The sequence below is a fragment of the Oncorhynchus tshawytscha genome, linkage group LG20 (genome assembly GCF_018296145.1).
Source record: "Oncorhynchus tshawytscha isolate Ot180627B linkage group LG20, Otsh_v2.0, whole genome shotgun sequence".
NCBI classification, from domain to species: domain Eukaryota; kingdom Metazoa; phylum Chordata; class Actinopteri; order Salmoniformes; family Salmonidae; genus Oncorhynchus; species Oncorhynchus tshawytscha.
The window spans coordinates 26,811,401-26,826,568 of record NC_056448.1 but is presented as its reverse complement, the minus strand read 5'-3'; the positions used below and the strand labels follow the sequence as shown (position 1 = coordinate 26,826,568).

Below are 15,168 nucleotides of genomic sequence, written 5' to 3'. Positions count from 1 at the left end.
CTAACTGACTTCACAGGTCATTTGATTAGTCATGTACAACAGATGCATTCGTAGAACAAAACAGTTTATCTGGTTTGTATGGAAAAAACATTGAGCCCACAAGATGCACCTCGGTGAGAATATTCTGCAACTCTGTTTCATGGTGGAGGTGGCTGCAACTTAACATTTTCCATTGAACTTCAAATAACAAGTAAGTAGAGTTGGATAGGACACACCCTACGAAACTGAACTGCTTAAAAACTTCTTAGGGCTGCAATCCCGTTAACGGGATGACAACAGCAAGTGAAAGTGCAGTGCGCCAAACAGAAATCTCATAATGAACATTCCTCAAACATACATGTATCTTATACCGTTTTAAAGGTTATCTTGTTGTTAATCCCACCACAGTGTCCGATTTCAAATAGGCTTAAAAAGCGAAAGCACCACAAACGATTATGTTAGGTCACCAGCAAGCCACAGGCAAGCCACACACCAAATGGCCACAGCCATTTTTCCAGCCAAAGAGAGGAGTCACAAAAAGCACAAATAGAGATAAAATTAATCACTAACCTTTGATGATCTTCATCAAATGACACTCATAGGACTTCATGTTACACAATACATGTATGTTTTGTTTGATAAAGTTCATATTTATATAAAAGAAAATGGAATTTACATTGGTGCGTTACGTTCACTAGCTCCAAAAACATCCAGTGATTTTGCATAGCCACATCGATTCAACAGAAATATTCATCATAATTGTAGATGATAATACAAGTTATACACATGGAATTATAGATATACCTCTCCTTAATGCAACCGCTGTGTCAGATTTCAATTTTTTTTACGGAAAAAGCAAACCATGCAATAATCTGAGAAGGCACTTAGAAAATAAATACAATTTTCCGCCATGTTGGAGCCAACAGAAACCAGAAATCACATTTTAAATATTCCCTTACCTTTGATGATCTTCATCAGAATGCACTCCCAGGAATCCTAGTTCTACAATAAATGCTTGATTTGTTCGATAATATCCATTATTTATGTCCAAGTAGCTACTTTTGTTAGGTACTTTTGCGCGTTAGGTACACATATCCAAACGCTCGTGCAGGTCCAGCCGAACGTCGGACAAAAACTTCAAAAAGTGATATTACAGGACGAAGAAACTTGTCAAACTAAGTATAAAATCAATCTTTAGGGTGTTGTTATCATACATATTCAAAGTAAAGTTCCAACCGGAGAATTCCTTTGTGTCTAGAGAAGCAATGGAACGGAATGCAGGTCGATATCATGTGGAATGCGCATGACCAGGAAATGGCTCTCTGCCAGTAACCTGACTCATTCAGCTCTTATTCAGCCCCACAACACAGTAGAAGCCTCATTCAAGTTTCTAAAGACGGTTGACATCTAGTGGAAGCCCTCAGAAGTGCAACTTCATTCATATCCCACTGTGAATTCAATAGGGCTTGGGTTGAAAATCGACCAACCTCAGATTTCTCACTTCCTGTTTGGATTTGCTGGCAGGTGCAGGTGAACAAACAGCTGACCCGTGCACAATTCTGCATCTCTACCTGATAGTCAGCAGCAGCAGGTCAGAGTGAAATATATATTTTTAATTGTGTTGCAATTTAGAAGTAGCCCAAAATGCCCTCAACCCGTGACCAATACATTTTCACCTGCCACATAGTTTTCCAAGTAGTCCAATTTTAATTGGAAAGTCACAGACATGGCAACCCTGCATCCCTCAGACCATTCGGTGCATGGACATCCTGTGCATGGACATCCTGTGCGGAGTGTCATCCGAGCGCAAGCGTCCAGTTGTGGAGAGTACAGTACACCGAGCCTATGGACAGACAGGTCAGTAACTCATCAAATATGATACAATATTGTGTAAAACATTGAATTTGTAGATGCATCAACATTTTTACTTAATGTCCCCTTTTCCCTATGTTTTAGACATGAGGAGTGACATGCAAGGTAAAACATAATTTAAACATCACATTTATAAATTCCCACTGTGCCCATGATAAGATGCAATGTGAATTGTGTTGTACTACTGAATGAAACTGTGAGAAGATGCACACAGACCAGCCTTAGTGATTTAATTAACTTACCTTAACTGCATGACTTTAGTTGGTGGCTTTGAGCAAAACTTTAATGTAATATAACCTATTCTAGGAGCTTATTGTTTGTACATGATCCTTATTCATTGTTCACTTGTTTTTCAACAATGTCAGGTACAGGCTGGGGCCTTCAGCCAGTAAGAAATCATTTGAACATCGCAGATATAAATTCCCACTGTGCCCATGATAAAGTTAAATACATTACTTTAGTTGTCTGCTTTGAGCAACACTAATATGTAATATAACCTATTCTGGCAGCCTAGTGTGTGTGTATGAACTATGTGGAATATTTTTGGACCATTAGCTTCCCTGAAAACAGGTACTGACAGGAAGAGCAATATGAGTCTGTCAGAGGCCGTCACGCTGGATGGTGATGGAGGCTTTGGTGGTCCACACAATGAAGAAGCAGTTGTCCCTTCCAGTGATGTGGAGCTGACCTTGGACCTGGTGCCAGTAAGGATGGTCTTCACGAAGGCGGTAAGACCCTCCCTCCTTGAAATAGAAATCTTTCGACTGCCTCTTACACCATCGGGACACCTTGACCTCCACTGCTGTGACCATCTGGTGAAGCAGCCAGGATCCCAGACCCCGTGGCCCTAAGCCCTGACTCCTGAACAGCCATCCCATAACCATTTTGAATGCCTTGATGCCCTCCTCTTCGTTATCTGTGCTCCACTTTACAGAGAACACCCCATCCAACGACTGGGATCTGAGGACCAATTTTAGCAGCGATGGAGTAACGTGCATGGCTCTAACCACTGCTCCATAACTGCTGGCCGTCAATCTCCCTCTCCTCATGATGTGCCAGTTGGTGTTGGTGCGCTGTCCAACTGTTGCCTGCCGTATAGTTTCCTGCTGCTCCACCAAAAGCACCATGCCAGCTAGGATCCCTGCATGCCCCAGCTGCCATTGTTTTTTTTAACAATGTCCGGTACAGACAGGGATGACAGGGAGGCTAACGGTTGTTCTGGCTCAGGTTCAAGGAGCCATTCCCCTCCACTGAACCTGCCCTGGAGACGGTTCCTTAGTCACTGAAGATCCTCCTCTGTGGGCTCTCGGGACAGAGGCTTGTAGTCTTCGGCCGTGTACAGGTCCTCAACTGACTGCATCTGGTTGGGCTCCAAGGAAGCATTCGCATATGGTACAGAGTATCCCCTTGTCACCTACTTGGTAGAGACCTGCCAAGAGGAAGGATGTTAAGTGCTTTGTTAAGAAATTTGCTATATAAACTAAGTTTGATTTGATTGATGACAGCTGTAGTATATTTAATAAACTATAATTTACACGAGGACAAGTGCAGTTTTCCCATAAACTCATAATTCATAACTTCGGATTTTATCACTTGACATATCAATCATATAGTGGGAAGGATCCTATAAATCAAGAGTGTGTGAATGTATGTACCACTCTGAATAAATATATACGGTGCCTTTGAAGATTTGTCTCTGGTCATAAAACTATAATACAGGCTGGTATCTGGGGTAACGACAACATTCTAGAACTGAGTTATCACTCATCCAAGTCTGGTATCCATGGTAATCTGGTTAATGATAATATACCTCTGAACAAAAATATAAATGCAACATGTAAAGTGTTGGTCCCATGTTTCATGAACTGAAATAAAAGATCCCAGAAGTTTTCCATACTCACAAAAAGCTTATTTCTCACAAGTGCTGTGCACAAATTTGTTTAAAACCCTGTTAGTGAACATTTCTCTTTTGTCAACCAAGATAATCTGTCCACCTGACAGGTGTGGAATATGAAGAATCTGATTAAACGGCATGATCATTACACAGGTGCACCTTGTGCTGGGGACAATAAAAGACCACTCTAAAATATGCAGTTTTGTCACACAACACAGTGCCACAGATGTCTCAAGTTGAGGGAGTGTGCAATTGGTATGCTGACTGCAAGAATGTCCACCAGAGCTGTTGCCAGAGAATTGAATGTTAATTTTTCCACCATAATCCTCCTCCTACATCGTTTTTGAGAATTTGGCAGTACGCCCAACCGGCCTCACAATCGCAGACCACGTGTATGGCGTTGTGTGGGCGAGCGGTTTGCTGATGTCAACGTTGTGAACAGAGTGCTCCATGGTGGAGGTGGGGTTATGGGCAGGCAAAGTTACAGACAACGAACACAATTGCATTTTAATGCACAAAAATACCGTAACGAGATCCTGAGGCCCATTGTGAGGCCCATTTCTTATTTTTATTTTTAATATTTTTTTATATTAGGCGTCTGTGACCAACAAATGCATATCTGTATTCCCAGTCATGTGAAATCCATAGATTAGGGCCTAATTAATGTATTCCAATTGACTGATTTCCTCATATGAACTGTAACTCAGTAAAGTCAATGAAATTGTTGCATGTTGCATTTATATTTTTGTTCAGGATAATTGATTAAGTGGGTCTTTCTTTGTCAAATGTTGACAGCTGTATATAACACATTGTATTGCTAAGATGCTCAAACTTAACTTAATAGCTACACTCACCAACACAGGATAAACTTTATCCCTCATGCTGGCCCTGACCAAACCGGTAAGTTGGCCCTCACTATAGCTGCACTTCTCCACATGGCCAGACTTATAGTGGTCTTCTCCCCTTTCAATGCTCTTATGTTCATCCTTGAAAATGCCATAAGATCTGAAATAGACACCAAAGTCGACATACTGTACAAACAATTATCTCGGCTAAATTGAATGTTTTTAAGTATTTCTTTGTTGTAGTGTGGACATTAGTAACATTAGTTCTATCTTAAAAATAATTATTTGAGGAATATGTTTTTATATATATATATATATTTTTTTAAATGTTCAGTTCATAAAATATAATTTAACTATGCATTTATGTGTCTGTAATAGAATATACTTGTTAAAAATGAATGTAGACATTAATGAATTAAATGCATTTCTTCTATAGCTTTCAAAATCTTTTACAATGGGGTACCAAAAGGGCTCCTCCTGTCAGTCATCTACGGTTAACACACCCACATTGTACCACACCCCCAAGACTGAAATATATATTTTTAATGAGCAGCAGTTCAATCGCTACATGCCGCGTTCATGTGCTGTTCACTAGGAGTTTCCTAGTTCTGACTAGCACGTGAATGCGCCATCAATGCATAAGCTTATCATGTGCGTGAAATTTATATGGCACATTTCTACATTGATTAATCTGTCCAAAAATACAACACAGAATTGAGAGAAACAACAGCATTGCAATGGCAAACTTTTATTAAGACTGATGAGGGAAGTTCCAATTCTTTCTATTTGAATCCATGAAACAAAGATTGGCTTAGTGGAATGATGATCATTTGCTGCTATTCACTCACTCTCCCTACTTTCCCCAGGTTCACTCTTCTCAGTCGTTTGACAGCCTCAGAAAGCATCTTCTTGTTTTGAGATTGCTCCTTCTTCATTATCTCAATTTTATTCTTCAGTTTCAGATTTTCCAAGTAGAAATTCTGAACCAACATGTAGAGAATACAAGTTAAGAATATGCATTGCTGTTATAAAATCGATGTTTTTCACTGACAATGTTGCTCAGACAAAATGCATGTGAGGTGAGCTGCAGTGTTCACATGGTGATACATGGGGAGGATCTCTACCTCTTGGCTCTGGGAGAAATTCATTTAATCACGTGAGCATAACCTCTCAAATGTGGTTTGGGGAAAATATGAATAATCATAATATTGAAACACTCAAATTCCGAAGGACTCACTGCTGACTGTGATGTGGGATTGGAGTTGTTGTTGTGGCACCCCTGTAGTAGCCTACTCATCTTATTGGTCATTGTCTTCCCTTCTGATATCAGTCTCTGCATGTTGATGCAATCATCTTCCTGGCCAGTGACATTAGGGCTCTTGTCATTTGCCCACAGTGGGGATAGGCTACTGTTCAATAAGGATGGGACCGGGTCATTTATACTGGAGGTAAGGCTGCTTTGTGAGAGGTTGTCATTGTCCTTCTTGGCATGATCTCTTCTCCCTGAATAATAAAAACAGTTGTGATAAAGTCACTGAATTTAGTTGAATTTGCCATTCAAGTCAACCAATGTGTTGATTTTCCTAAGCAGAAACCTATCTTTGAAAGCTAATTTGATTACTAGTGTTACATTTACTGTATGTAGTCTTGATGGTGATACGAGGGACATAAAGCCATTTCAATGAAGCTTCGATTGAAAATATGCTGTCATTTCTTTTTACACCATCACAATACATAATGATCACTGAGACATTTTACAGTTCTTCCTTGTACCTGAAGGACTGCTCCTGCTTGAATGCCTGGATGCTCCACACTCCACATAGTTGATGTTGATGATCATTGGAGGGCACTCGGGCCAACCAGAATGCTCAGGGTGTTTCTCCTCTGTGGCTTTAGTCTGTATTGTGTCCTTATCGGCAAGCTGTGCTCTGATTCGCTGGATCTCAGAGAGGAGTTGATTTAGCTTGGGGTTGTCTGGGAGACCGCCTCCAAACTCTGATGTTGGATGAAAGTGTAGCAACTCAACAGAATCAACATCACAACTAGCAAGAATAACTGTAGATGGTGAGAAGAAGTGAGGGACCTTCTTGTATACATTACCAGTGGGGTTGACTGCAGCTGTCCTCATCTGCTTGGACCCCTGCATCTCCTCACAAAATGACTTGAGGAGCTCATTGCTGTTGGTGAGCTGTTTTTGATAGGCATCGAGTTCTCCCTTCAACCTTAGACATTGAAATAAACTCACATCAAGTCTACTATTTGTCTGTCAACATCTAACTCGATCAGCCTGAGAGCCAGTTCTGTTTTAGCCATCTGTTCTGCAGTACCGTTGTCAAGCCAAAGAAACTGCCCCAGGCTATAATTCAATGGAATATTAACAGTCAAGGCTGGGATGAAGGAGTCTGGAGATTAGACTCCTACTATTTCCTATACTTATTATTACTTCCTCCAACCTGTCTATCTCTTCCTGTGTGGAGCTAAGTGAGCCTTCCAGGCTCCTGTTGTTGTCCTCAGAGCGTGCGAGCCTCTCTGTCAGCCTCTCTCTCTCCTCCCTCAGCATGTCACTCTCTCTCTGGAGCTGTGTGAGCTCACAGGCTGTCTCAACCAGAGACGCCTTCAGTCTCTCTGACTCAGCATGCACGCCTGGACATCAGAACAAAAGCATGTACAGTAACAGTTCACCCCTGACTATTCCCTCTGAACAGTCACGCAGTTAAGTGTGAAGGTAAGTGTGTTCACCACTTGAATAACTAGGTAGTTATTGTAAAATAATTTGTTGGCTAATTAACTTTAGTGTAACTCCAGTTTTCGTGTAAACCTTTAATTTACATTAATGCATGATTTACATCCAATATAAGTGTGCATCTCAAGTTATGATTTGCCCCTAAATAAATAAATAATGATCCCTGTGTCTGACTGACCTGGGTGGTTCTGGCCCATCTCTGTCCCTGCCTGCTGGGCCTTATGGTTCTTCAGATGCTCCTGGAGCTTCCCGTTTGCCTGAATGCTCTCCTTCAGACTCTGTCTCAGCCTCAAGATCTCCTGCAGCTGCTCCTTCATTTCTTCTTCCACTGTGATTGAGTTGGAGGGGGAGAAACATCGTCCATCACCCCCCTCTCTCTGAGCCATAATGGATCTGCACAGGTCCAGCTGGCTGCGCAGGGTCTTGTTGAGGCGCTTGCTAGCCCTCAGTCTGTCCAGCAGACTGCCATTCTCCCTCTGCAAAAGTTGGAGACACCTCTCACACTTGGTCGGGCCAGCCTCAGTTGCAGGAACTGGGAAGAGGGCAGAGGAGAGAGTGAAATGGAAAATAAAAGAGAGGGAGGAAGAAAGGAAAAGGTGAATGAGAGAGTAAGAGTCTTTATGAGTCTTTTATAATGACACTTCAGCCACAGACCACAGACAGACCACTTACACTCACCTTCACTGTTTTCTGGGATGGTGTGGTTGTCAGGGTCCAGAGTCTCTCTCTGACAGGGATTAGTTCTCCCCCCCTCCCTTTGGACTGCAAAATGCTCCAGGCACTAATCAAAAACACACAGTAAGATTGATAAGAGTAGAAAATTTGAAATGGGAACTGTAGATAATTGATTGAATTACAATATAATTGACCCCAGTTCTGATGGTCTACAGTTCAGAGACCTCTGAGCACTTCTCTTGCAGGGAGGCAGAGATCTGAATCTGTGCTGTGGATTGCTGCTCCTGCCACTTCCCATAGTCCTCAAGCTCCAGCGTATGCTTGGCCAGAATCTGGCTGTGATGTTCTCTCAACTCCTTCAAAGAGAAAATATAAATTAGTTTCTGGCTGCGTTGTCTCAACGTCTGTGGTTAAAGGAAAGAGAGGAGACAGAACCTTTTGGCCAAAGGTAGTGTATTATGCACACCTATATATAGTTCTGGTAGAAACTATTCTCGTTACCTTGAACATCTGTTCATTGATGGTGATGTAAGACATTAGCTTCTCTACTGTGAGTTTGTAGTTCCTCAGCTGTATCTCCTTGTCTGCTGTGCTCTCCATGAACAGCATGTCCTTCTTTTTCAACATCTGATCCAGTTGCTCCAGCTTCATACTACTGTCCTCAGTCTGGCTCTGTAGTTTCTGTTCTGCCAGTTGATTTTCTAGCAACAGTTTGTCCTTATCATCAGTGATCTGTGCCAAAATGTCCACAGTCTCCTTGAGTCTCTGTTCCAGATGCTCCAACTTGCTGTCTCTGTCCTCCGCTTGACCCTGCAGTTTCCTGTCTGTAAGTTGATTGTCCTGCAGATATTTGCCAGTAGTATAAGACAAAATGTCCTCAATTTCCTTGAGTTTCTCCTCCAGCTGCTCCGCCTTCCTGTTGCTGTCTTCAGCTTCACCCTGCAGTTTCTCAATTTCAAGCTGATGGTCTGCCATCTGTGTCTCCTTTTCCTGGGTTGTCTGAAACAAAATGGCTTCTGTCTCTTTTAGCCTCTCTTCCAGTTGCCCCAGCTCTTTGTTGCTACCCTTAGCCTGGCTATGCAACCGGCCAACCATGATCTGGGGAATGAGATGAGACAAACAGTCCAGAAATAGGCACAATACCTTCCCCATTTTCATTCCACAACTAGAAATTACACTGTGAAATGGTAATTATATAAGAATGACCAAATAATTACTTAGAATTGTCACTCTACCTCTAGATCCTCTGAGTTCCTATTGACAACCTCCTGTAGCTGGGATATGATAGAGTCTTTCTCCTGGAGCTCCTGGTCCAAGCCCTTCATCACTGACTCTAAAGACTATAGGATAGATACAGGAATAAGAATCCTGAAATGATATCTGATGTTTATCACTTAACACCAGATGAATTGCAGTAGGTTGAGTACCTATATTATCAACTCAATGAGTCACAAATATGTGTAGAATACGGGTCTCCACTACACTGCAGTCACTTGAGAGTAATGCACTGAAAGTTCATATAGACAGAGTTACAAAATAACAGCTTCCTAGGTTTGAGACCCCTAGTCTAAGTGACTCTTGTATAAGGACATACATTCCTTGTAGATTTGTACTAAAATGCAGAACAGTGAGGTTTCTGTTACCTTTAGCACTTGAGCATTGATGCTGGTGGCAGACTGGATCTCTTCCATTGTGAGTTGGTGGTCAGTCAGCTGGCTCTGCTTATCTGCATTGGTTAGAGCCAACATGTCCGTTGTCTCTCTCAGTCTCTGCTCCAGTCGTTCTAGCTCCCTGTTGCTTTCCTCCATCTGGCTGTGGAACTGACCTTCCATGACCTGAAGAGATATTACCGGCAATATGACAGAAACTCTGAATGAGATTCATTTGAATAAGACTTTTTTTGCTCATGTTCAACTTTGCTAGGGTGTTGTTGTTTCCTACAAACCATTTTTAAATCTGCTTTTTAAATCTGTTTATTTAGCAACGTCCAGAATCTTCTGGGTAGCATTTTTGGGGAATATAGCATTCAAAAGCATAATTGTGTCCTCCTATACCTCCATGTCCTTGTTCTTCCTGTCCAGAGCGACCTGTAGGTGTGCAAAGGACCTGTCCTTGACTTGTAGTGTTTGGCACAGGCTCTCCTCCAGCTCCTGCTTGGCTCCCTGCAGACGGTTAAACACATCCCTGGTCTGAGCCATCTCCATGTCTCGCTGTCGCATCAGAGCATCCACACTCTGCTCAGCACAATACATTGTATTATTAACATTAATAACATACAACATAAAAAATGAAGATGACTGACATGAATACAACAAAGTGATATATCACAGGGGAGATAGTTTCACCAGAGGGGTAGGCCAGTGAGGTAAACATACATTTATCAGATCTGGACAGCAAGACAGCTGATTGTTCCTATCTTGCAGATCGGTTAGCTTCTGCATCAGTAAAGACAGGTTTGAAGAACTGGCGTTTCCTTTCCCTTCAATGGCAGTGAGGATCTCATCCTTGGCTTGCTAGGAAAATATAGGGATTCTCTTATCAATTAACAAACCGCATTCAATATGTGGTTAAGTACTGGAATCACCACAATGTAATAGTATGCATTGTGGTAAAGTACATTTATAGCATCTTGGATGTGAGACAGGAGATCTTCTTGGGCAGGCGGGTGTGTTTGGATGTCCAGCAGAGCCTTCTGAAGACCCTCAATCTCCCTGTTCTGCTCTACCACAGACAGCAGCTCTTCCCTGGCTCTCTGCACCAGAAAACATATAGCTAGTTGAGTCTTTCAATCTACTCTATTTCTAAAAAAAATACAAAGGTATGGAAATGTACAATGAGCAAAAGTCCCAAAGAATATGATACGTGTGACTGTGAATCTCACCTCAGAATTCTCTTTCACCTCTTCAATCTGCTGCTGTAACACTGATTCCTGATGGTGACCAGTGGTAATGTCAGGGCATGTGCACACATGGCCCTCCTGAGAAAGAGAATGTCAAAATTGGTTCCCTTTCACACACCTGTGTATATTATCCAGTGAACACATTGACAGTCAATGGAAACGATATGATACCAATACGGTATGCTTTTTCATACAGTGCTTGCTTAGTTGATGCTAGACCTAATACCTGTAGCAATTTATCTTTTTCCTGCAGTGTGCAGTTGAATGTCTTTACGGCAGCTTCCAGCTCCTTCAGATTAATCTCATTCTCTGTTAGGAGGAAGTCTTTCTCTGCCATCTCTTCATTGGACTGTTCCAAAGCATCCTGGAGCTCCTGACAGACAAAGGAACAGTACTTGAACAGATATAATAGTGATCTGCTCATCTATGCTGATAAAGCTGATTAGCTTATCAGTTCCTGAATTTCATGTATTTAAAAAATTATGTGAAAGATTACACAAACTTGTCACAGGAGAAGTGGATAATTTAACACCAGAATTGGAGTACAGAGGACCTGGAGAGAAAAGGCCTGTGCGTTACCTTGGTCTTTGAGTCATATTTGATCTTCTCATTGGCCAGTTCATTCTCAAGAGTCTGGGGAAAAACCAACAACAACATACTCAGGGATGGATAAATAAGAGCTACACAATAGATGGATGGATCTACAAAACAATAGTTTTGGTCAGCGTATGAACAGCTGTGAGTTCTTACATGGATTGTATCCTCATGGCTAAACAACAGATTGTTGAGAGTCAGCAGTTCTTTCTCCTTCTCCCCCAGACATGCCTGAAGCTGGCCTATCGTGTCTGTCACTCCATCGCTTGACTAAACGTGAAAAGGGACAGAGGTTAAAGATGGGTCAACTTGACATTATGTAACCTAATTTACTCCATTACTCCAGCATTTCATTTAATTTACATTTTGTTAATTTTGCAGATGCTCTTATCCAGAAAGACTCCAAAATGGCAGTCAAGCACATTCAACCAAGGTAAGTAAAGTCAACCACAAAACAGTTATGTTGATGCCAGGGATTGAACCCAGAAACTCAAACATGCAAAGCATGCACTCTAGACTGAGCAACATCCCCCTCTATGAATGGATGATATTCTTACCTGAACAGCTTTTTTCTTCTCACTATCTTTCTCATGTATTTTGCGGTTGAGTTTCAGGATGGCAGCTTCCTGCTCCTTGACTTTAAACTCATACTCAGCCAGCTGGAAATCCTTCTCGGCCATCATATCCTGCATCTCCTGAACAGTGAGTTATCAGCACCATTATTATCATCATTATGACATAATTATTATAGATTTGGGACCTATCTAGTCATTCTCTGTTCCTGCAACAAACACACTGTACTACACCATATATCCAAAAGTATGTGGACACACCTTCAAATAAGTGCATTTGGCTATTTCACACACACCCATTGCTGAAAAGTGTATAAAATCAAGCACACAGCCAAAATTAAAGATTCTCCATACACAAACATTGGCAGTAGAATGGCCTTACTGAAGAGCTCAGTGACTTTCAACGTGGAACCGTCATAGGACGCCACCTTTCCAGCAAGTCAGTTCGTCAAATATCTGCCCTGCTAGAGCTAACCCGGTCAACCTAAGTGCTGTTATTGTGAAGTGGAAACGCCTAGGAGCAACAACGGCCGCGAAATGGTAGGCCACACAAGCTTGGCCTCCAGGCCACACAAGCTCACAGAACGGGACCGCCGAGTAATGTCCTCGGTTGCAACACTCACTATCCGTTGGGAGCTTCATGAAATGGGTTTCCATGGCCAAACAACCGCACACAAGCCTAAGATCATCATGTGCAATGCCAAGTGTTGGCTGGAGTGGTGTAAAGCTCGCCGCCATTGGAGCAGTGGAAACCAGTTCTCTGGAGTCATTAATCATGTTTCACCATCTGGCAGTACGACAGACGAATCTGGGTTGACGGATGCCAGGAGAATGCTACCTAAGTTTGGTTAAGGAGGAATAGTGGTCTGGGGCTGTTTTTCATGGTTCGGGCTCGACCCCTTAGTTCCAATGGAGTGAAATCTTAATGCTACATCATGCAATGACATTGTAAACGATTCTGTGCTTCCAACTTTGTGGCAACAATTTGGGAAAGGCCCTTTCCTGTTTCAGACAATGCCCCAGTGGACAAAGCCAGGTCCATACGGAAATGGTTTGTCAGGAACGGTGTGGAAGAACTTGACTGGCCTGCACAGAGCCCTGACCTCACCCCCATCAAACAACTTCCGGATTAATTGGAATGCCGTCTGCATACCAAGCCTAATCGCCCAACATCTGTGCCTGACCTCACATTGGGCCAATATGTAATTTGATGCTTGATTTGATCATGAATTTAGGATCTTGTTTCTCATTCCACCTTCAGGTGTCTGTCATATTTCCTCTTCTCTCTGCCATGATCCTGTTCCAGAGCCTAAGAAAAAAAGGTGTTAAAGGTTAGTGACTGACACACACACATGCAGAAACACACACACACACAGACACACACACACACACACTGACCTGCAGGTCCATCTCTCTCTGAGCAATGAGAGATGACAGCTGGCGGTCAGGGTCAGCTGATGGCTGGTCTCCACTACCCTGGCCAGCACCACTGTATCTCAGCTGGTCTATTAGAGCCTCCTGGGACTTCACAGATGCCTGCAGCTGCTCTATCAGCCTGGGAGAAAGTGAGGGACATAGAGAGAGAGATAATGAAAGAAGAAGAGGGAGATAATTAGAGGGAGAGTGAGAGTACAATCCTGTAACAGGTAAGGACAAACTTAATTCATTGTGATTCCATGGAGGGAACAGATAAACCTAAGGAGGTCTCCAGTCTCTCCTACCAGTCTCTCTCTTCCAGCAGACTGAGTAGGTCCTGGAACTTCTCCGGGTTCTGGCCTGGTTCCTGTTCTTTGGATAGGGGGTCAGTCTGTGTGGGTGCATCGGACTGGGAGTGTTCAGGCTGGGTGGGGGTGTCCAACTGGGAATGGTCAGTCTGTGTGGGTACGTCAGATTGGGAGTGACCCTCCCCTTGAAGCTCCTTCTCCAGCTCCAGGCAATGCGTCCTCTCCTGATCCAACATGGTTGTCAGCTTCCCCACCTCCACTCTGGATGAATCCAGATCCTGGAAATAAATGGGAATGATATTCAGCAAATCTTGGAAGACATTGGAGAACACTTGGTTATGGAATACATCTTCGGCCTAAATGTGTTGTTCAGATACCTTCCCTAGCTGCTGGATCTTGGTGTTGCAGTACTCTCTGAGCTGCTCCATCTGCTCTGGGTAATCTTGACTAGATCATACAAAACACAGATAGATTAGATACAATACCAACAAATATGATTTCTAGTCAGTCAAAATGAAAGGTTATCGGCTAAACTTACAGTGCAAGGGCAGAGACCCTCTGCAGCTCCTTCATTTCCTCTTTCAGTGTTTCAACCTCTACCTTCAGGTCAATGTTCTGTGTTGAGACAAAATCACATGTAGTTATACAGTAGGCCTGCCTGTACAGTATTCCTTCAATGTAGTTACATGACTGCTGTTCATGGCTTTGTTGAGACCCATCTCTGATCACTCACTGTTTTGTACATTTCCTCAACAGAATCATCACACCTCTGCTGCAGCCGCTCCTCGTAGAAGAAGATGCGGAGTCTGAGGTTGAAGTTGTCCTTCTTTAGGTCAGAGATGATCTGAGAACAACAGTGTGAGGAGGAATAGCAGTGTTGGACCAGAGTTACATGTACTGCCTATCTATGGCTCTGGTGAGGCCTATTTAGAGCAGCATTTTTTAATGAGTGGTAAGAAATCTTTTAAATTCATGGCCCCATTTTAAATGACTAAATGTATTGAAGCCTTCATAAACCCTTTTTATGACCCATATGCAAATGTTTTAGAAGTCACAAATAAGCAACTGTCATGCTATAAATGTTGGTTAAAAGGTTGCCACTATTGGCAAAGCACCAGATCACTTGTTATATCATCCATCCTTAGTACTTTGCTTATAAATCATTTGTGAAGCATTTATCTAGTCGTGTTTATGAAGACGATTATACAAACAGACTAGTCGTCATGTAGGCTAGTGTAGGGCGACGGTCCACCCCTAGGTGGTGAGGTTAGGCACCAACACATCTGCCACACTGACCCTCAACACAGGGGTCGTGCTTAGTCCACTTCTGTACTCCCTGTTCACCCACGACTGGGAGCCAGGCCTAATTAA

General features: G+C 42.6%; 1 protein-coding gene across 3 annotated transcripts; it reads right to left on the bottom strand.

Moving 5' to 3' along the window:
• Positions 1-5,322: 5,322 nt before the first annotated feature.
• LOC112219810 (myomegalin-like) lies at positions 5,323-14,963 on the bottom strand. Of its 3 annotated transcripts, XM_042302423.1 has the most exons (25): positions 14,531-14,963; positions 14,336-14,412; positions 14,175-14,244; positions 13,795-14,075; positions 13,472-13,628; positions 13,329-13,382; positions 12,059-12,196; positions 11,658-11,771; positions 11,487-11,540; positions 11,134-11,280; positions 10,890-10,985; positions 10,626-10,760; positions 10,384-10,521; positions 10,063-10,242; positions 9,652-9,843; positions 9,244-9,348; positions 8,510-9,106; positions 8,233-8,364; positions 8,012-8,114; positions 7,512-7,865; positions 7,044-7,233; positions 6,691-6,812; positions 6,364-6,585; positions 5,828-6,093; positions 5,323-5,570 (listed from the first exon to the last, which is right to left on the bottom strand). In XM_042302423.1, exons 1-25 carry the CDS (start codon positions 14,540-14,542, stop codon positions 5,427-5,429), a joined length of 4,080 nt encoding a protein of 1,359 aa, XP_042158357.1. In that variant the 5' UTR covers positions 14,543-14,963; the 3' UTR covers positions 5,323-5,426. The 3 variants fall into 3 exon arrangements, with proteins under 3 accessions (XP_042158357.1, XP_042158355.1, XP_042158356.1); XM_042302421.1 differs by having other exon boundaries at positions 6,364-6,812; XM_042302422.1 differs by lacking the exon at positions 5,323-5,570 and having other exon boundaries at positions 5,581-6,093; positions 6,364-6,812.
• Positions 14,964-15,168: the final 205 nt, after the last annotated feature.

Coding starts and splice junctions, on each gene's coding strand:
- LOC112219810 (XM_042302421.1), bottom strand. Junction 11,772..12,058: donor AGAAGAAAAAAGCTGTTCAG/GTAAGAATATCA, acceptor TTTCACGTTTAG/TCAAGCGATGGAGTGACAGA. Junction 7,234..7,511: donor GATGGGCCAGAACCACCCAG/GTCAGTCAGACA, acceptor TCTGATGTCCAG/GCGTGCATGCTGAGTCAGAG.